The 22,414-nt window shown below is 40.9% G+C and overlaps 1 protein-coding gene across 11 annotated transcripts in view; it reads right to left on the minus strand.

The window, feature by feature from the left end:
* MAGI2 (membrane associated guanylate kinase, WW and PDZ domain containing 2) overlaps positions 1-22,414 on the minus strand; it is a 1,504,283-nt gene that overhangs the window by 44,126 nt on the left and 1,437,743 nt on the right. For 8 of the 11 annotated variants that reach the window (XM_056117957.1, XM_056117960.1, XM_056117958.1 and 5 more), the window contains 2 exons: positions 17,463-17,601; positions 7,384-7,523 (listed from right to left, as the gene is read on the minus strand). In XM_056117957.1, the coding sequence (XP_055973932.1) occupies positions 7,399-7,523; positions 17,463-17,601 (264 nt within the window). In that variant the 3' untranslated portion in view covers positions 7,384-7,398. Of the gene's footprint in view, positions 1-7,383; positions 7,546-17,462; positions 17,602-22,414 lie in introns of those variants that run through there. The other 3 variants (XM_056117966.1, XM_056117965.1, XM_056117961.1) reach the window with 2 other exon arrangements.

Here is a 22,414-nt window from a genome sequence, read left to right on the forward strand (position 1 = left end):
ACAATTTGTATTGCCCACATAGGTCACAACTATAATTGTAGAGTAAATACTTCACAGAAATAATAAAACTTAATCAGAAACAATTACCTGGAACATTCAATTTTAGCCAGTTTTTCCTCCATTCAACTCTTAACAAAAGAGAAAAATTATAAAGAAAATAAGCACATAAGCAGGAATTTATTTTTAAAATGGCAAAACCCCATTGCCTTTTGGGTTAGACTGGGAAGTTCAGTTGAAATTCAGATCCATATCCAAGACTTTTTGCAAAGATCCCAACAAAAACCTACATTGCTGTCATAATGATGATGTGAGATACCACAAATCTTTCATTCATTCACTGATTCATTCACTCAGCCAAGTACTATTAAGAACATAGCATAACAATCAGTTTGCACTCTAGTAAGGGGAGGAAGTTTGTGGACCTTGATAACTATGTGTCAAAACAGAGAATGAGAGGATGATACAGGGGAGATGCATAAGAATTTTGTAGAATACCAAGAAATGACCTACTTTTCATTAGCAGACTTGGGGAAGATTCATAGAAGAGGCAGCATTTATCTTTGTTTTTGAAGGATATGTTTGGGTAAAAATTTCTAATCCCAGGGATCAGCATGTGCAGAACGATGGCAGTTGGACTATAGGCAGTTGGAATGAAAAGTATTCCAGCTAGCTGGGATACAGATACACGGTAGATTTTTGTGAGACATGAGATTTGGATGGGGCCAAATCAGGGACAGCTTTGAGGACTAATTTTAGGTGGTGTGTATGCAAGTGTGTGCGTGTGTGTGTGTGTGCGTGTGTGTGTGTGTGTGTGTTTGGTGTGTATGTATACATTCATAATACACATACACCTAAGCATGAAAAGGACTTTAGAACTACTCATTTCTCTGGCATCAATGAAGAGGAAATATTGGCTATTGCAGTAGGAATAATAGGTAGATGTCTATGGTCTGTGTATGTCTTTGCAGTAGGCTTGAGCTGAAGTAGAATGAAAATAGGAATGGAAAAGAGTAACTGTGAGAAACTGAAAGTGGTTATATGTACATATATATATGTCAAGATAGTTTTGTATTGGCAACTAAGATGGTGCACGGCCTTTGATTGGTAACTAATGAGAGGACTATTTTAGGAGGAAATATCACAGATGTAATGGTGGATGTATATGTGTGGGGTTTCTGGGTAGGTGTGTCTGGCTAAGTGTTGGCAGTCTTGGTGTAGAACTGTGCAATGAAGTCAGAGCTGTGGTACAAAAATGAGCAGGACTCACAGAGGAACAATGAGAGCAGGCAAGGTCCTGAGGAAGAGGCTGGTGAGGGATGTGACTGGAAGGCAAGAATTTAAGGGACACTCTGGGGAAACGTCAGAGCCATAGGAAAACCCAGGGAATGCAGAGAGTAATAGTATAACTACACAGGGTACTCTGATGGAACCCAGGATGGAAACCTTCACTGTCTTCTGTTACTGTGGCGAGACTGGTGGTCACTGAGGTGACACATTCACTGGAGTCTTGAGGATGTAACACAGACTTCAAAGGGTGAATGTGTCAGAGGAAAAGGGAAATTAGGCAGAGCATGCTTGTTTTCAGAATACCTTGTATCTCTACCCAGGAGAGTGACAAAACATATTTGAGAATGATTTCCACAAGAGTATAATGAAAAGCTACTTTCCCCAAAAGGACAAGTTCCTTGTTTTCCTTAATCATTCCCCAAATAAGAGTTCCTTTATAATAGAAATTATATCTTAGTAGTCTTTGTGTACATCCTACCTCATACACCTTGAAAAATAAAAACAAACTAAGAAAACTAGGTCTTAATCCCTTATGGGTTGGAGCGATAGCACAGCGGGTAGGGCGTTAGCCTTACAAGCGGCCAACATGGCTGACCCGAGTTCGATTCCTCCGCCCCTCTCGGAGAGCCCGGCAAGCTACCGAGAGTATTCGATATGCCAGACACAGTAACAACAAAGTCTCCAATGGAGACGTTACTGGGCCCGCTCGAGCAAATCGACGATCAACGGGAGGGCCTTTACCTTTACCTTTATCAATCCCTTATGGGAGCTTTGCAGAAGCTCTGGAAACTGGAAGTATATAGATACCCAATGAGCAACAGGATTTGGGGCAGCGTGTGGAAAAAGATCACTGAGTGGCATGTGGAGAGGGACAGGTAAAGGCCACTTCTCATTCACAGTTCTCACAGTATTCACTGAATTCACTGAATGTTTTGTGCCAAGCATAGTACCAGCACTACGCCAGGCAGTAAAGTGATTCTAGTCCTTGCTTCTCCCCTGTCTGTTTCTGGGAAGAACAACCACTTTTTTAATCTAGAAAACGGATGATTCTCTATGTAGCTGCCCAGAAACCCTTTTAACTGTCCTCCATCACTCTTCTCTACTTACCACCTGAATGTGATCATTTCAGAGAGATTTGTCTCTCTCTCAACTTAGTGGGGTCTTCCTGAGGAGTTAGTCCCCCCACTCATGACTTGTCTTCTCCCGAACTACCAAACTGCATCAGTTCCGGCACTTGAGCACCATCATCCAACAACCCCATGTCTGGAGTTTACTTATATGTCCTTCAAGCCCTTGGAGCTCAAATCCTAAAGTAACCTCAATCTTTCTTCCTAAATCTAATCCTTCGTCTATGTTGCATCATCTTCTACCCAACTTTAGCCATCCTTCTCCTGCCCAGCCCTTTCCTTCAAATTCATGATGCACCATGTTGTGGGACTCTCCTTAGTGAATTCTTGGAAGAAACTCCTTAGATCCATCCTCACATTCTAATTCTACTGACACTTCCCTCCGGATGATCCTCATAGCATTTGTCTCAACTTTTGCTGTAACCCTTTCACTTCTTTTGAGTTTCCTCTAAAACTCATTTAAAGTACTACCAAGATATATCTCCAATACAGATGTTTTTACCCTTACACTTAATTTTTTGATGATATCTGATCATATAAATTTGAATTTTTTGCGTGACATGGTTAAAATGATTCTTGAAATCTTGTTGGCACACTTATCCACCCTTTCCCAAAACTATCCATACTTGCCCTGTCACCCAATCTTTTTCATCACCCTCCTGGACCTTTCAAGATGCAGAGATTGTACAATTAATTGTTACACCACAGCACTGACTGAAGTGCCTGGTAAATGTTTTAGAAACTGAATCCTAACACAAAACATCTCCCTGCTTATTTGTTTTGTTTCCCTTCTTTTCTTTTTAAAGCAGGTGATTAATAAATTGTTTCAGGTATGCTCACCTCCATGAATTACAGACTAGGTAAAGTAAATGATATGCCAAGCATATACATTTCTTTGCTCAGAAAGAGAAATCTATACTTCTTTGAACCATGGTCACTCAACTAGATTTCCCCAATAAATGGCCCAAGGCTTTATTTAATATCTTTTACAATTCATTGCAATATTCTCCTTCATGTCCTTAGCTTTCAGATGATCAATAGCATCTCCATGAAATACAGATAATTAGGAGAAATGATAAGTTAAAAATCCTGTCATTCTATGGACTGAACATGCTTGCCACTCAATGCCTCTTTTGTAGACCACAACACCCAAAAGGAGAGAGAGAACAAAAGGGAATGCCCTGCCACAGAGGCAGGGTGGGAGGGATATTATCCATGGTGGTGGAAAATGGGCACTGGTGAAGGGATGGGTATTTGATCATTGTATAATCGAAACCCAAGCACAAAAAATTGTAAATCTACAACTGTACCTCATGGTGTTTCACTAATAAAAATAAAATTTAAAAAATCCTGTCATTACACTCAAAGTTGCCACTATGCCTCCAGCTGGCCTCCAACAACTTGGGAGTTATTATCCAAGAAATTAAACTGCCAAAATTTAGGTGAGTGGGAACCACACCCACAAACTACTTCCAGCGCCACCAAACAAGCACATTTATTGACTTTGTTCCAGAGACTCATAAATAAATCTCTAAAGAGATAAAGAAAAAGACAGTAAATCTCAGAGCTGTGCATGGCTGAATAATCCAGGGCACATTTTAGTGGGGGAGGGGGGTCGGTTATCCATGTGCCAATCCAGAGCTCCCAGCAGCTGCTTGCTCCTGCAATCCAAAATCTATGCCACATCCTGAGGGTGCAAAAAAGCACAGTAGAAATGACATCTGCACCTGTACGTTCATTGTAGCACTGTTCACAATAGGCAGAATCTGGAAACAACCTGAGTGCCCAGGAACATATTACTAGTTAAAGAAACTTTGGCACATCTACAAAATGGAATACTAGGCAGTTGTTAGGAAAGATGAAGTCACGAAATTTGCTTATAAGTGGATGGTCATGGGGAGTATCATGCTAAGTGAAATGAGTCAGAAAGAGAGGGACAGACATAGAATGGCCGCACTCATTTGTGGAATATAAAATATCATAATATGAGACTAACATCCAAGGACAGTAGAGACAGGGCTAGGAAAATTATTCCACAATTGGAAGCCTGCCCCATGAACTGTGGGAAAAGGCAGCTGGGATAAAGGAGGGATCATAAGTCAATGATGGTTGGAGGGACCACTCATGATGGGAGATGTGTGCTGAAAGTAGATAAAGGACCAAACATGATGGTCTCTCATTATCTGTATTGCAAAACCATAATGTCCATAAGTATAGAGAGAGTAAGAGGGAAATTGTCTGCCAAAGAGGCAAGGGGAGAAGTGATAGGGGAAAGGGATACTGGGGACATTGGTGGTGGAAAATGTACTCTAGTGGAGAGAATGGGTGTTTGATCATTGTATGACTGAAACTCAAACAAGAAAGCTTTGTAAGTGTAGCTCATAGTGATTCAATTAAAAAAAATCTACGTCATGACTTTTCCTGGACTCCACTGACTCAGCACAGACCTCACTGAGAAATTAACCTGCTGAATATTTGGTTATGAAGGTTTTGTAACTGAAATCTCTAGGCTTTCTTGGAGTCAGGATGGGCTACCTATCCCCAATTCCCTATACTCCCATAGCCCTGGCAGTCACCACCATGAACGAACTCCAGCCAGTGCTACCATGTAAAGCTCTTCTACTGGCTTTGCTCCAGAGACCCATAAATAAATATTGAAAGAGATTATAAAGAAAAACTGCAGTAAATCTTGGACCCACACATGACTGAATGATCTGGGGTGCATCAGAGGGGGATGGGTTAATTCAGTGCCCACCCAAACAGAGCCCCAGACAACTACTTGCTCCCACAATCCAAAATTGATGCCATGATTCTGGCTGGACTCCACCATCTTGGGATGGAATGTACAAAGATATCAGTCTGCTGAAAACTTGGGCATGTGGGTTGTGACTGAAATCTCCAGGTTTTCTTAGAGTTGAGATGGGCAACCTTCCCACATTTCTCTGTAATTCCAGAAACCCTGGCAGTCATGCCCACACCCCCAAACTACCACCTTGTTAAAAAAGCTACTCCATCTGTACTTTCCCAATAAAAATACTGAACTCCCTGAACAAATACAGTGGCCTCTTAGTACTTGTATTGAAAACCATAATGCACAAAAGAAGAGAGAGAAAGAGAGAAAGAAGAAAAGTGCCTGCTATAGAGCAGGATGGGGACTGGGATTGTGGAAGGAAAACTAGAGATATTGCTGGTGGGAAATGTACACTGGTTGGAGGGATGGGTATTGGAACATTGTATCATTAAAACCCAATCACAAACATCTTTTTAGTAGTCTCTCTCACGGTGATTCAATTTAAAAAAATTCCTGTCAATGGAGACATCTTCAAGGAATGATGACAGTGTCACTGTCACTGTCACTGTCCTGTTGTTCATCGATTTGCTTGAGTGGGCATCAGTAACATTGTGAGACTTGTTACTGTGTTTGGCATATCGAATATGTCACGGATAACTTGTCAGGCTTTGCCATGTGGGCGAGATACTCTCGGTAGATTGCAGAGAGGGGAGGAGGAATTGAACTCAGGTCGGCCATGTTGGTCGCGTGCAAGGCAAATGCCCTACCAGCTCCAGCCCAATGACAGTGTACAGGTGTATATAAGTATTTAATAAGTCTAAAGCGATAGCACAGCGGGTAGGGCGTTCGCCTTACAAACGGCCAACATGGCCGACCCGAGTTCGATTCCTCCACCCCTCTCGGAGAGCCCGGCAAGCTACCGAGAGTATTCGATATGCCAGACATAGTAACAACAAAGTCTCCAATGGAGACGTTACTGGGCCCGCTCGAGCAAATCGACGATCAACGGGAGGGCCTTTACCTTTACCTTTACCTTTACCTTTAAACTAATAAAGTTCAGCATGAAATAGATGATTAAACAAAAAATGTCTTTTGCATCAGATTCAAAGCATTCCTGGATGGTAATTAGCTGAGCCACCAAACATTGGAAAATATATTCCAGAAACTTCAAGGAGTTTCTGAAGACTCTGGGGCAGCAGCTAGAGAGATGCTCAAAGGGATGAGTACATGCTTTGCAGGTGGGAGGCTTGGGTTTGATCCTTAGCATCATGCAGTCTCCTGAGAACAAAGTCTGGAGTAGCTCCAGAAACCAGTTGGGTGTGACCTGAAAACCAACCAACCAACCAACCAACCAACAAACCAACCAACCAAACAAACAAACAAACAAACTATCAACCAAGAAAATCTTGAGTGAAGTGCTTAGTCACAGGATCTTGTTTCAGAAGGCAAGGGGTAGAATGCAACTAGAATAGAGGGATGTGTCTGCATGATTCTTCAGGCACTTTGAGCTTGGAGACTGAGCATGAGTTTTCGCTTAAGAAGTGAACTGACATTGTAAATTGCCAGTTTGATTTGACAGCGGAAAATGTGCTGTTGCAGATATGTGTTTGAAGGGCGAGAAGTTGCTTGAACCATATTTGCAAGGCCATCATCTCTGTTCTGCTTTATTTATCTATAGGATTTTTTCCTACAATTTTTTTACCCAGTGTTAGGTTAGCCTAACCACTTGTGAAGGTTCATTTTGAAATGATGGTGAACACTGTTTTGGTACAACATTACAGCTAATTAAAACAAAGCCACAACTGGGATTTTTTTCTTTTTAAAGCTATTGCCTCCTGCTTGTGGAGGAAGGACAGTGAGCTGATGCAGTGTAATAGCAACTGAGCAAGCTGGGCCAGTGGGTGACTGATGAGATACATTGCATGATCTGCACTGAAGCTGGGGGAGGACCTTTGGAAGTGTAAGGCAGAACCCGGCCAGTGGAACCTTTGCAGTGCCCTTCCCACTCTTTCTTCCTGGGATTCCATTCTCAGATGGACCCCAGGGATCTATTGCATCTCAGATTTCATGAACCCAGGCATCCTATTCTTATCACTTCTAAAGTCACTTATAGCTTGAGCAGTAATTAGATAAGCTACTATGAAAGAGAAAGCATGATACATCAGTTATAAACATATGCAAAAACAAAGCTCATTAGAGAAAGATAATATTCATGCAGATTTTACAAACCGTGTCTTTAGGGTGGCCCAATAAGTAGAAATATGGGGACCCATGCTTGTCACTTTTCATGCACATGGAGAGACTGGAAGGTACCATTCCTAAAGGAAGGGGAGGAACAGCCTAGGACCAATCATTAGAATTAACAGAACCAGTGACAAAGATATATTATTACTGTTAGAATCAAGATTGCTTAGTATGTTTAGAGCAGCTGAATAAAAATTATCTAGGCAGTAAGAATAAAGACTTTAAGTAAAGCTAACACTATCAAGCATGCAACAAGTGAAATTAGTGAAAAACTGAACTACTTGTATATTCCAAAATTAGATTTCCCCCCACTCAAAATATTGAGGGCAACCTGAAGTGCTTTTAGGGAGACACACATGTTACAACTTTGAAATGGTCATATCAGAATTGTTGTCAAATTGTCCCCTAATGATGGGGTGTTTTAGAGATAACAGCTGTCATTTGAGAATCAGTCACAGTAATCATTTCTAAATTTGAAAAATTCTCAAAATAAAAGCATGGTTAACTGTGTTTATATTTGTTTACTCTATCTCATAAATTCTCAGAGTCCCCTTGCCTCTGATAATTTGCTTATTTATGTTCAGTATTCACAGTGGACTCGATGGTGCTATTGTTTCCTGGGGTAGGGGGCGAGGCTGAAAAAAATGAAGCAATGTCTATTGTCTGTTGAACTCACTTGTCTGAGAGCTCTGCTTTGACACTAACCTGCTGGAGTTGTCTAAGTCTCTGCCTATCTCTGCTTGTGGGCTACAACAAAAATGGGTACAAGAAATTCTAGAGTAATTACATCAAGCAACATGAAACAGGACACCCAGAAAAGCAACACAGCTCCTCAAAATGCCTGCTACTCTGTTCCTCATTTACCTTACACAAACAAAACAAACAAACTGTCCTCCCATTGTTCATGGATTCATCGATTTGAGTGGGTCCAGTAACGTCTCCATTGTGAGACTTCTTATTACTGTGTTTGACATATTGAATACTCTGGGTAGGTTGCCAGGCTCTCCGAGAGGGGCGGAGGAATCGAACCCAGCTTGGCCGGGCTGGCTGTGTGCAAGGCAAACGCCCTACCGCTGTGCTATCACTCCAGCCCAGCCCCAGGTAAAAGGGTTTAACAATCTGGGAGATCAGAAGAAGTTAATTCATGGAATTCAAACCCTATAAGGTCTGATCTCCTGTTTGCCAGTATCTACTGATATTCACTACTCAAGGGCCCAACTCACTCCACCTATACTACCTTCTCTGGCAACGATGTGCAGAATGAAGCAGAACTTTGCAGAGATTTCAGATTACACAATGTGGGTATTTTTCCTAACCTGGTGTGTATGAGGGAAAGAAGCTGAAAGGGTGAGAACTAACATCTTGGGGGTTAAATGGGAAGTAGAACCTCTCTGTGATAAAGGAACTAATGCCTAACAATGAATGTCAGAAGTGAAAATTAAATTTTTGGATTTATTAATTGAGTTTAGCATTTAGTCCTGCCAAGATGCAAGTAATTTTGTATGAAAACCATCAGGCTGTTTTAATGTCATGCAGAGAAAGCTCCTGCTTGATTTTAAATGTGGCCTTTACTAGGCCTGAAAGATATGTGTGCTAAGTAACCTCATGGCCAGAGGTCAAAAAAATGGCTGAGAACATAGAAGAAATAAATTGTTTTGAAGTCTTGGGTGGAAACTAAAGTAAAATGTGAAAAGTGAAGTTTGCCTATGGTGCCAGGCACATTAAAAGCACATATTGAGTGTATACATCCAGCCCTAAAACTCCCAATCCTGTTAATGCCAAAATCACTGTGTTGGAAAGTATGTGCTGAAAAGATTGGGGACCTTTCTAGAGAAGTATAAAAGCCGGTGACTGTATAAAAGAATGTCTGAGCCACATTATAGTTGATAGCTGTCTAGTTGAGGCTGAAAGTATGTTCACTGTTACATTAAAAATAGAGCAAAATTTTTTAAAAAAAAGCACATTGAAGAATGTGTGGTTCTTAGAGTTGAGAGGTTTTGCTATAATTAGAGCATATAATTCAAGCCTGGAGTAAGGTATGGCATACTTCTCCCTTTGCTTGTGACTGAGGACGTTTGCTTCAAAGGAAATATTTGCTTCAAAGGAAAGGGAATCTACATCAGCATAGGATGTGGGGTCAGGTTTATCTTGAGCAGGGCTGGGGGCAGAGTTCTCTAATAATGAAAGCCTGGACTTCTAGACTCACTATTCCACTAAAAATTCAGGGTTAACAGTAGTTCTATTAAAATTTAAAGCTGGCGAATTATATAACTTAGGAATACAAGGCTAGGACAGTATCTGGAGTTATGTCTCTAGGGAGGTTTTGGCGACGTGATGTTTGTGGCTTATGGAGCTTGATAGAACCTATCTGGGAATGATCCATGGTATTGGGTTCCACTTTGAGAACCTGGGGAGCAGGGTTCTGTTGGCAATCCTCTTCATAGCTATCTTAATCTTTCCTGTGTGCTTCTACTTCCAGATAATGTAAAACCAGAGCGTGGTGGGAACAATTACGGCCCTTAGCACCAACTTCCAAGGAGCTAGTTAAGGGGGAGAAGCTTCTATCTTGGATTAACACTATCAAGCTATAACCCCAGGGTTTCACTGTCCTCAGTGAGGAAGGTGGGAGCTGGACTCAGATCATAAAAAAATTGAGCTGGACAATAGGAAGATAAATTTGAAGGAGGATGTAGGAACAGAGATCTAATCTCCTTACTCTAAGTGTTAATGATTTCAAGTCTTTGGCAAGACTAGATGGGCAAAGGAAAATCTGGAAATCTGTATGTTTGGCCTTTCCTAAAGCACTATATGAGAGAAAGCCCTTTAGGAAATCCCTGGAATGTGCGCGAGAAAGCGAAAGTAGGAGAGAGAGCTGGAGCGTGAAGAGAGAGAGAGAGAGAGAGAGAGAGAGAGAGAGAGAGAGAGAGAGAGAGAGAGAGAGAGAACCAAATCCATTCAATTGTGTCTGTGTGCATGTGTGCTGCTGCTTTAAAATCATAATTCATTATTTGTCCCCTTTTGATTTTCATCTTGACTCCACCTTCCTTCTTCTGATTTTGTGATTTAGTGGCATTTCCTCCAAGAAGGCTGCCTTCTTGGAATTTGTGCAAATAATCCCTTGCCTACAAAGAGAGCTCAGTTTTAAGTTTGGGGAAAAAAGGGAACGTTCTCATCAGAACATGAAATAAGGACCTGGAAGTTTCAGGTTTCAAGTCACGTGTGGGAGCTCTTCTCACTGAGATTGGGAAATGCTTTCCCTTCACTCACACATCTCCCACGTAAAGTGCTTGTGATATAAGGGAGGCTGGAGCTTAAGAGCATGGGTTCTTTGTAAATTTGTTTCATTATTCTGTTGTCTAAAACATTTCATCAGACTCTTAAATTTCTAACAAGTGAGGACTAGGGATCATTTAATGTCCATAAAGATAAAAGTGCATGTTGGAAACCATGTAAGAGTATCCCCACAGAAGGAATATCATGTATTTTGTGAAGTCCAATAAAGCTGTATAAAGAAAAGTTTTCACCCTTCTTCCTAAAAATGCTTGAAATAATGAGTGAGGTTTTAGCTGAGCACAGGGACAGGAACATCCTGGTTTTGTGTTCTTTGAGGAAGCCCCTGGCTTTGGTTCTGTAGAACAGGAATTACTGGGAGTTTTTTCCTTAGAGAATTTCCAGGGGTGTCTCAAAGCTGTGGAGAGCAGCCTTGAGCCTCGGTAGCCAGAAAGCACCTTGTGCTCTGTGCCACACAGTCCCAAGCTCTGCCCCAAAGCCCGTTCTGCAATCTGGGCCTTTACTCAGGAGTGATTTGTGGAACCTCTCCCGTCAAAGGAAGACACGCTCAACCATGAATGTCAGAAGCTAAAATTAAATTTCATAATTTATTATCGAAGCAGGCTGACTTTTGTCCCATTAAAAATGCAGGTGACTTAGTATGAAGGCTCAGGAACCGCTGAAAGCTCCCCTTGGTCTCTGAGGAACAGGCGGCAGCTACGGAGACACTCTCCTTGTCTCCTACAGAGAGGCAACTGCACGCCCACACAGACCCAGATGCAAGGATGGAGGGCTCTGGATGCCTCCTGACTGACAGCTACGGGAGGGTGATAGTGAAGAAGAGCACATGTATGAGGTGACATTTTGGTGCACAAACTCGTAATTTCAATAATTCAGATAATTCATAAAAGATCTAATAAAACCTCACTTGGTGAGACCTTTCACCAGAACAAGGGCAAAGTACTAGCATAAGTATCACAAGGAAGTGCTTCAACAACTGAAGAAACCCAGTGTTTTCTGAGAAGCTTGCACACTCTAGAAATCCTTACTAAATTACAAGAAAAAGTAATAAAATACATCTTAGTGTTCTCGTGGCAAAGAGAGAGAGCGAGAGAGAGAGACTTTTTTTATGACATCTTATTATCTCATTCCTACTTTGAACAAACTTGCAGGCTATCGAATGTAGCCTGCCCACAGGGCAGAGTCTGGCAAACTCCCCGTGGCGTACCAAATATGCCAAATACCAGTAACAATGATGGGTCTCATTCTCCTAAAGAGCCGTGAATATAATCTCAGGGCTAGGATGAAAGAGACGTTACTGGGGCCTGCTCGAGGCAATCGACGATTAACAGGATGATGAAATGATGAAATGAAAAAAAAAGTGTTCTCGTGCCCGTGAGAGTTTGCAGGCAGACACTGCTCTATGAGGGTCAGGTGGAATACTGAGATGGTCAGCTCAAAGACGGTCAGGACTGGAGCTGACCCTCTGTGCCCTCAAAGTACCTAGAAGAGAGCAAAGGAAATGCTGGCTTTGTTAGGAAACTAGTAGTAATATTAACTTGTGATATTAATCACAGGATTGGTCTCTCATCTGTTTCGGAGGAGTTGATTGCAGCTTTCTTTGCATGAACAAAAGGGACTTTCTGAATTTTGGAGGGGCAGATGGTTTGTGATTATAGCCCATGGTACTCAAGGCTTTTCTGGGCTTTGTGCTCATGGATAACTTCTGATGGTGCTCAGGGGACCAGATATGGTGCTGGGGATTGATCTATGGTGGGCTGTGTGCAAGGCAAACACCCACACCCTTGTAGTATCTCCCTGACCCAAATAATAATTTATAATTATTATAATTATGAATAATTTATAATTGTTATAACAAAAAATAATTGTAAACATGATTCTAAGGGAATGCTTACAGTGTTTATTTGGCAATTTATATTCTTAAAGAAGAACCAACAAAGATGTGTTGCTTATTGCCAAGTAAGCAGAGAACACAACTGCTTAATCTGGTGCTCAGATAGGAACACTGTAAATCACTTTCTTTACTGATTAAAGACCTCTAACTATAAAACTATTTGACCTATTCATTTCTTTAGCTATAGCCTGACTCAGAAAGAACTTTCTACTATTTTCTTACTGCAGTTTTATTATACTTAAAAACTGCAAACAACTTCATTTTTAAAGGCCTATAATCAAATTCAAACTTATTAAAGGCACAACTTACATGGAAGATGGCAGTAGAGGTAAAAATGTAATTCACGAATTGGTTACCCATTGTATGGGCCTTTGGTGTTAGCTGTTGCTGACCATTGGTAGGTGACAATGCTGTTTTGTCCTCATTACCTTGCTTGACCTCCTAAAACCACTGGGAATCCTATTTGCACTTGAGCACCCACTTCAGCATTGCAGTCAACAAGACCTAACCTGTCACTTTCTAAGAGGCCAGATCAACAGCCAAGACTGGAAAGCAGATTTCTGTGTTGCTTGATTTTGAGCACACTTGACAGCAATATACCAGGGGAAAGGCTCTGCGTTGATCTGAATTGCTTGTGTGTGGGATTTTTCATTCAGTGGCGCCTCTATTGACCCTGCCCTCGCTCTGTGGCTCAGAGTATAATCCAGGAAATGTTGATGTGGTATTCCTTGAATGCTAATGCAGGACACCTATATTTCAAGGATGCAGCTAATTTGTATAATTTATTCTTGCGTGACCTTAAAACCATGTTGCATGCGTTCTTTTCTCTTAACCTTTTCAGAATAATTCAAATAGCAAGCACCTCTGTTAGGAGGGCACTAGCTTTGATGTGATCGCTTTTAATTCTTTTCCCACTGTGGTCGAGTGGAGTTTTCTGATCCTTGCGAATTGTTGAGATGTGTGTCGGGGGAGGGAACACACACTCTCCGTTGAGTTTATAATCAACAAATTCTTATCCTGACAACTAGTTGAAGTATCTCCTGAGCTTCTCTTTTAAGGACTTGAGCATAAAAGCAACGTCTCATTCAAAGCCCTTATCATGCTCCTAGTCCCCTTGCAGCTGCCGCTGCTCTTGAGGCCACGTCTGTTGATTTAGGGCTTTGAGGCGACCGTGGTTCTGTCTGACGATTAGTCTCACGGTAATTATGGATGCCATATTTGCAGCATATTTATTTCTTTCCTCTGCACACTTGGTTTCACACTGATTTTGTTTAGCCAACAAGTCTGACGGATTACCTTGGATATATATTTTTTCGTTCCTCCTTTCAATTGTAACCTGTGCTTATCTCCCTGTCACAGATCACCCTAAGAACTCAGAGTGAGAGTTTTTCTATGACTCTTGACTGAGACTTGCTTTTTCTGCACATGGCCAAGGGTCCAGATAAGGGCCCTGTTTCAAAGTTGTTCTGAATTCTGTCAGACATGGAGGGAGGGCTGGTGGGTATCACTTAAAAGCCTTCCAAAGACTATTGCTTTCAGTTGTGTCACCTTTGCAACTCACTCCTTTCCATCGGGTTAAGCCTCAGCAGCTTTTTAACAAGGGAGCTCTCCTATGAGACTCGACCCCTTTATCATGTTTCAAGATGGAATTTTATTTATTTTTTTTGTCAAGTTTAAAATCTTAAGATGCAAACAAAGGAAACAAGCTCATGGCTGAACTCACAGTCGACAAGAAAATCAGTTTGCCTGTGACTAGGCTGCATCTGTCAACATGGATTATAATCTTGGTTATGTCTATTGATTAACTCCAGGGCTTTGCTTGTTGCTATTATTTTCTTTCATTATTAAACCCAGAAAGTTATCAAAATACATGCCAGTGTTTCCCAAAGTGGGTGGTACTACTGCCTGCGGGGGGGGGGGGGGGAGGGGGAGGAGGGGAGGGGAGGGGAGGAGACACAAGCAAGTGGTGGCGTGTGTGTGTGTGTGTGTGTGTGTGTGTGTGTGTGTGAAGTAGCCTTGTACAGTTGTGAAGGGAAGGGCACATGCTTTGTGTGTACAATTATGGAAGGTAGATTTTCAGGGGTGCTATATGAATTTTTTTCCTGAAAAGGGGGTTGTAGGCTTAACATAAGTTTGGGGAACACTGTTCTAGTTTATCTCAAACAAAGAATTCTGTTTCATGAGAGAATCTATTTGATATTGGATGAATGACAGAATTATGGCTCATTGCATTACTTATGTGTGGGTGTTGTTTGTGGCACCTCTAATCGGCCAATTTGCAGCCTTGCTCACAAACCTGTAAAAAGTTTCCCCCTGCAAGCATGTGATTGGGCCCTTGGCAGGCATGCAGAATAAAAACAAGAGAGAGTTCCCTACATTAGTGTTAACCTTTTCTGGAATGATAAGCTTATCTCACTGAACTGCAACTACTTGCCAGGTCAAGATTAGCCACAGTTAGAATATCTCTTTATTCTGGATGAGGAATGTTCTCTGGGGGTCCTCTCCTTGGATAGACTGAGACTTTGTAAACAAGACTGCATGTGGGCTTCCCCAGACTTACCCCATGTTTCCTACCTTCCAATCATGCAGTGCATCCTTACTACATCACTGTATTAAATCTTAGCTGTGAGGACAACTATTCTCTGTGATCCTGGAGTCTGTATTACTAATATCTTAATATGGCATTATCTTGGGGACCCTGAACCACCTCCCTCATGAGTCTTTGTAAGATTCCGGAAATATTCTACTTGTGAAAACCACCCTACAAGATGCTGATCTGACCCCTCTTGGTTTTTCATGGATATTCAAGCAGATTCCAGCTTACACTTTTTCTGAATCCCCAGTGTTAGCTGGGTTGGTGCCTATTGTTTCACTTCTTAGAAAAGATGGCTCTGCTTGATTCAACATGCTCTTTGATGACATAGTCAAACTTTTTATAAATCTGATGTCAACAGTAGCTGTCCGGACTGGCATGTATGGTTTATGGTTACTTTTTAAGAGGCCCTGTTGAGAAGAAATTCTGCAATAACACCTGTGTAACTATATCCAAGTCTTCCCCTCAAAAGTGTGCCCAGGTATGGAACAAACTCTTTGTGTTGGCTAATTTTAAAATGTCACCTTCACTAGATAATATCAGATGATATTGAAAATAAATGGGGTAATCGTTGAGAATCCTTTTGGGTTTTTGTCTTGTTTCTGAAAGATGGTTTGAGGTAACTTTTGTGTTAGTTTAAGTTAGGGCGGTTGGTCAATGGTACTATTTTAACTGCTCGGTACAGACAAGCGGTTGGCATGGTGGGTGCTGAAAGTATGGACCAAAGTATGATTCTACAAAAGAACAAAAAGCTCAGGATAGCCATATTATTCTGATGAACTTTTTAAAGACAACCTTGTTAGAACGATATAAACACTATGAAATCCCCTTTGAATAGATAAAAATGTTTTTCCATGGAGTGGACATACCTTCAAAATGAGGTAATTTTTTAGAAACGATAGAACCTCACAGGTTATTTTGATAATAAATCACTTAATGCTCTAGGGTATAAAAAGTTACTCTATTCAGAGAGTTCAGATTCTTTACAAATGGATTAATGCCTGTGCCATTTAATATGACCAGACCTGTGCTTATTGCTAATATTAATATTTAAAACAATTTTATTAGATTGTATTCAGAAGTCTTTAGCATTAAGAGTGGGAATCTGGGGTAACTTATTTCCTTAGGCATAGAAGCCATCCTATGAATACTTTTGAGTGCCATTCAACATTAATGGAGGGGCTGGGAGCCTTATTTCTCAAGGCTTTGGGTGGTGTTTAAGATCCTGGAAATAATGTCTTTAAGGACCTTTGAATTCAGCTATTGCAACTGAAATCAGGACTGTAATGATCCTGCTAAATAAGTATTCAATTATTAAACATCTTAGGCAAAAAAGCATAATTTTGGAAGAAAAATACTATTTAGAATTTTTTTTGAGAGATGGTAGATGTTAGGTGAAAAAGTGAATTTATCTAGATCAGCAGTTGAAGCTAACTATTCAGGTCGGCAGTTAGGACACATTTCCTGATGTGAACAGGCATTATCTGTACTTTCTTCAATGATGTCTATCTCTTTGACTCGCCCTCAGATTAATTAAAGATCAGCGTAGGTCTTTGTATGTAATGACTATCCAGCAGTTTCCCATCTACTAGATTAATACTGTCACTGGTGCTTAAATAGGTTTTGGGAATATAATACCATTAAAGACTTCTGAAGATAAATTTTTGAATAAACATGTACTTTAAAGCCTTCCTCAATAGCAGATAGACATGGAACATAAGAGTAAATTTTGGCACCCATTCTTAAATGGCAAGGAAGTACAGCCACTGCACTAAAGGCAGTTTACATTTTAATCCTCAGATCCTAAAAATTTGTTTTATCTTGTGTCCCAGATACATCTCTCATAGGACTGTCTTGGTACATGAGCAATTTTAGAAAAAAAAAACTAACAAAACAAACCAAAAGAACTGATGAATTACTGTGGACTCAAATGAACAGAGGACTAAGTGAAATTCCAAAAGTTCTAACATAAAAATGGAGGTTGAGTCTCCCAGCACACTCAGAGATGCCCTGATAGATCCTACTTCTGCTCTTTGAAGCAGTAACTGTGGGAGCCAGAGAGCTCTCTCATGCACATCTGTGCTTAAATATACATATGTGCATATACATACATCTATTGATAGCTAAATATATATTTTGATAGATTTAGAGAACTAATATGATTTTTAAAAAGTCATTGGTATTCACAGTACACAGAAGAAACAGAAATAAGGTGAATCAAAATATGAAACGTACCATACTCTGGGACCTGCCCCGTCCCACGCTTCAGCAGCAGCCTCACTCTTCTACCTCCAGACTTGATGAGTTCTATTGCTCTGGCGTGTGTCATGTCCCTTGTGCTCTCCCCATTGATTTCGATGATTTGATCTCCTACCTGCCAATGAAACAGTAAGGTGGTTTTATTCAAGTCATGTTTACAATACATCAGGCAAGCATCCTTTGGCCAGTTCATTTCCAGAGAGCCTCTAAACAATCAGAAGCCCAGTGCTTCTTAGAAGAACCCAATATCTGGAAGCATCCTGAATCTAACTATCAAACTTTATTTCAGCAGAAATAAAAACTACAGATCACAGAAGCTATGGAGATTGGACACTTATAAGTCAGCATGGCTGAGACTATAATTAAACAATTTAATTTAGTATTTTAAATAAAATAAAGGGAATATGTCTGATGCCACAATTCAAAAACAATCTGGCATCTTTCCCTTGAACAAAAATGTAAATATTTTGGGAGCTTTTCATGAAAACAGTGCCCACTTTGGCCTTTGTGCAGAATCTAATTCAGCATGTGGAAATGAATCATTGGTTTGGGGGTTTCTCTGAGAAATTTTGCTAAGCATCATTTGCATTTCTCTGGATGCTTTGTAATATTGTCTTTTGTAAATAAATAGTGTTTGGTTGATTTTTCAGCTTGATGATGAATTTTCTATTAGAGTCCTTTGAATAAAAAATGAGATCGCCTGTTCTCCACACATGACTAATGCCCTTGATAAATCTTTGCCATGCTCACACCTGATTGCCAGAAGTGATTTGGTTGAATACCAGTTCCTTCTGAGTGGTCAGAAATGCCTGGGTTCCAAAAGCAAATCCCACTTTGCCTCTGTGAATAGATATTTGAATAAAAAAGGTTCAACCATGAGACTCCCACAGCACCATTAAATGTCAGGAACCTTTGATTTTAAAATGTTTCATTTCAGTGCAAGTCAATTAAGACAAATTAGCCAGGAAAAGCACAATGAGCTGCTTTGCAGAAATGCTATTTTGAATGACTCACTTAACTATAGCATCTTTAAACTTAAATTCCAGCAAGGCACATTGCAAATGAACTCCCTATGGGAGAGCATTATCAAGGTGGGGCTTTCAGTTGGACCATCTCAATAGCAAGAAAGTTTTCAAATAAGTGGGGAGAAAGAACAAACTGTTGTGGCAAGGAAGTGACATCTCTCTCTAAAGAGGATTCATTTATAAGGGGAAAGACTTCAATGTAGTGAGTCATCTTTCCCTTTTGTCCTCAATGGCCTTTGGAAAGATGATCTTTGGACAGAAGTAGGCTTCATTGGTGTGACTTCTGCATTTCACAGAAGAAACAGTAAAGACAGGACCAAGTCAGTTCGTTCTAAGGCCAAAGTTTGCCATCCTTTCCTTCAGTTCTTCTTTTTGGTAGGGAAAGGTATGGCTTGGGACACATCCAGTGGTACTCAGGGAGTCTTTCTGGCTCTGTGCTCAGAAGTGAGCCCTGGAAGTGCTCAGAGGACCATAAGAGGTGCTGGGGTGCTGGGTTTTGAATGAAGTTTGGCTGAAGTGGTTGCCTACAAGGCAAATGCCTAATCTTTAGGTATTCTAAATCAGCTCTTCCTCTGAAGTCAAATGCATGGTGTGAAGATAAGGAAGCCTGTCAGAGACCATGTACATTGGCTAGTGTCAGAAGTTGGAACAATGATCAAATGAACAAATTCTCATGGTAGCACTGTAGCACTGTCCTTCCGTTGTTCATCGATTTTCTCGAGTGGGCACCAGTAACATCTCCATTGTGAGACTTGTTGTTACTGTTTGTGGCATATCGAATACATCACGGGTAGCTTGCCAGGCTTTGCCGTGCGGGTTTAATACTCTCGGTAGCATGCTGGGCTCTCTGAGAGGGGCGGAGGAATCGAACCCAGGTTGGTTGCATGCAAGGCAAATGCCCTATGCTATCGCAACGGCCCAATTCTCATGGTATAGCATTAAATTTCAAAAATAGAATAAAAGTTCCAATGGAGGTAGAACTGAACCTTCATTCCTGGTTGACGTCTTTTCTGAGCTGCTCACACCCACATAGCCAGCTGATTGCTACACCTTTTTTACTAGGATGTGCACTTGGAAACTCCCACTCAACAGCAGCAGACTACGTTCACCATCTTCCTCTCAAAGCAGCTTTTCCTGTTTATTCCTAATCTTGGATTAACAGCACTATTGTTGATCCAAGGAAGGACTCTGGGGTCATACTGAATTCCTTATTTCCTCTCTCTCTCTCTCTCTCTCTCTCTTTCCTCTCTCTTCTCTCTCTCTCTTCTCTCTCTCTCTCTTTTCAATCTATCATGTTATCCTATATGTCCTATTGCTAGTTAGCTCAATTCAGGCCTTTACCTAGATTTCCCCAATATTCTCCGGGTGACTTTTCCATCATTCTCTATTCATTCTCACAATCCATCTCACAAGGAAATGAAAGGGAATCTCCTCAAATACATCATTCTGTCTGAGGCCTCTAGGCCCCATATGCCCCTGTTCTCTCTACCTTCTCCACAAAACTCTGATGAATTCTGGCCTTCTCTCTCTGTCTACCACCTTTTCACAGCTCTGGTGAACTGCTATCTTCTTTAAGGCCAGGTCAAGCTTCTTTTTTTCTGTGATGTTTTCCTTGACCCCGTTTTCTTCTCACATAATCCCTCTATACTTCCCCACTACATTCTATCCTGTTATCTATCAGAACTTATTTGAGGCTTATATTTTTTAATTCTTTACTACATTTAAGGTTCTTCACCATACTGTAGACTGAGTAGATTCAATCAAGACATCATATAATTTCTATCTACAAGTTCTCAGTCTAATTACGGAGACGTGAGTAAATAAGATTATTATTTACCACGGCCATAGCAGAGGCACTCACAAAGCGGTAAAGAAACACAAAGAAAAGCATCAAAATTAGATGAGTATGATGGTAGTCAGGGAGAGTTTCCTGGAGGTAGTAGCATCTTAAATAAGTTTTGATGTATCATTAGGATTTCCCCAAATGGCAGAGGAGAAAAAGCATTCTAGGGAATGAGAACTGTGAATGTAAAATTCCCAATTGTATATTTGGGGATGAGAATTTATTCTGTTGTTTGCATATTATCTTTCTTTAAAAAAGTTTTTCAAACAAACTTATTAAATTTTTTTTTATTGAATCATCGTGAGACAGTTACAAAGTTGTTCACGATTGGGTTTCAGTCGTACAATGTTCCAACACCCATCCCTTCACCAGTCCACATTTCCCACCACCAATGTCCCCAGTTTCCCACCCGTCACACCCCACCCACACCCCCAGATAAACCTACTTCTACGGTTTATCTTAAAGGAAACAGTAAGGTGCTGGACCTTTTGAACAGGCAATAATGTGACCAGAGAAGCATCACTGTGTTTAGAAATCTTTCTGAGACAGCAGTATGAAAAATAGATTAGAGAGCACGTGAAGACTGAGGTGGTGAGGTTGTCACATTGTTTGTCCAAGGGAGAAATTAGGAGGGGAAAAGAGGATGGGGCAAATGAGGCCAGGGATTGAATCCCCTTTAACAATGTATCTGGTACCCTACATGCTTTTCATTTGTTTTTTGGGGGGCCATGGCTGGCAGTGCTCAAGGTTCTCTGATCATTTCTGCTGGACTAGCAGGATGATGGGATACTAGGGATACTGGGGATGGAATCTGTGGTGAATGAGGCATCTGTATGTTTTTATGAATCATATCTACACAACTCATTTTGAGAACCACAAGAGAAGACATTCTAATCATTCTCAAACCTAGAATCAAACCCTGACAGTCACCGTGTCCTGAAGCCCCCTTCTGTTTAGATGTAAATCATGTGCTGGGCCAAAGCGATCTTGTGGTCTGATAGAAACAGTCAGATTATCTGCACTAGTCACCTACTTTTGCAAAACCTAAAACCCTGATGTTTTCATGTGTTACGTTCCTCTTTTCCTGACTAGGAGTTCATTAGGAGTTAAAACAGTGGAAATTAGCAAGCGAGAGAGTAGGTGTGAGTTGAGAGAATATGTGGAAGGTTAAAATGAAAGGGGACTCGAGGGTTTCTTACTACCAGGAGCTGATGTGACGTTCTGTGTGTGTAAGTTTCCAAACTGGAGCCCCAGAAAGCACTGGGGATATAATTTGGCGATGGGGTGGGGTTGGGCTACATCTAGCAGTGCTGAGAGGCTACTTCTGGTTCTGTGCTCAGGGGTCATTCCTGGAGATGCTAAGGATTGATTTGGGGTCAGGTGCAAACAAAGCAACTATCCTTCTATCCTGAGACTATAAATGTTATTGATTTCCCAGGAGCCCCATGCTGACCTTTGCTTGCGGACTTCTGTAATTTTAGCTTTCCTTGTAGGGTCTTCTCAAAAAGAGGAGATAACAACTCTTGTGTCAGTTGAAAAAAGTCTTTGTTGGTTCATCTTGGACCTTTCAGTTCCTCCCAAATACCCCTACTATTCCAAGGATCCAGTAAAGATAGTTTCTTTATTTTCTGCCTCAATTAGAGTACATTCAAAGCTTGGGAAGAGCACAAGACCTTGCCACATTCAGAAAATATATTTTTGGGACAAAATCCTACTTCAGTTATGATATGGAAATGTTGCCTTATCAGAGAGCCTGAAACATTACAGGTATTCTGGGTCTCTTGCCAAAGTGGGTCATTTGGACCCAGTGTCAATGGTAACAATCTCAGTCCAGGCCCAGCCTTAAGTATCTTATTTTTTTATATCATTGTGTAAAAATGATATAAATTGTAAAAATGATTTGATTTTCATTTTTTTATCCTAATATTAGTATTATGTACAACCGAAATGGAGCTCTTTAAACAAATTTGGGGTGTAATTTCTTTTAGTTTCACCCTCTTAGTGCCCAGAGAGATGATGACTCTATCAGGGGAGAATCTTGTGCCCTGTGACCCCACCTG

The sequence above is a fragment of the Sorex fumeus genome, unplaced genomic scaffold (genome assembly GCF_029834395.1).
Source record: "Sorex fumeus unplaced genomic scaffold, SorFum_2.1 ptg000037l, whole genome shotgun sequence".
Classification (NCBI taxonomy): Eukaryota; Metazoa; Chordata; class Mammalia; order Eulipotyphla; family Soricidae; genus Sorex; species Sorex fumeus.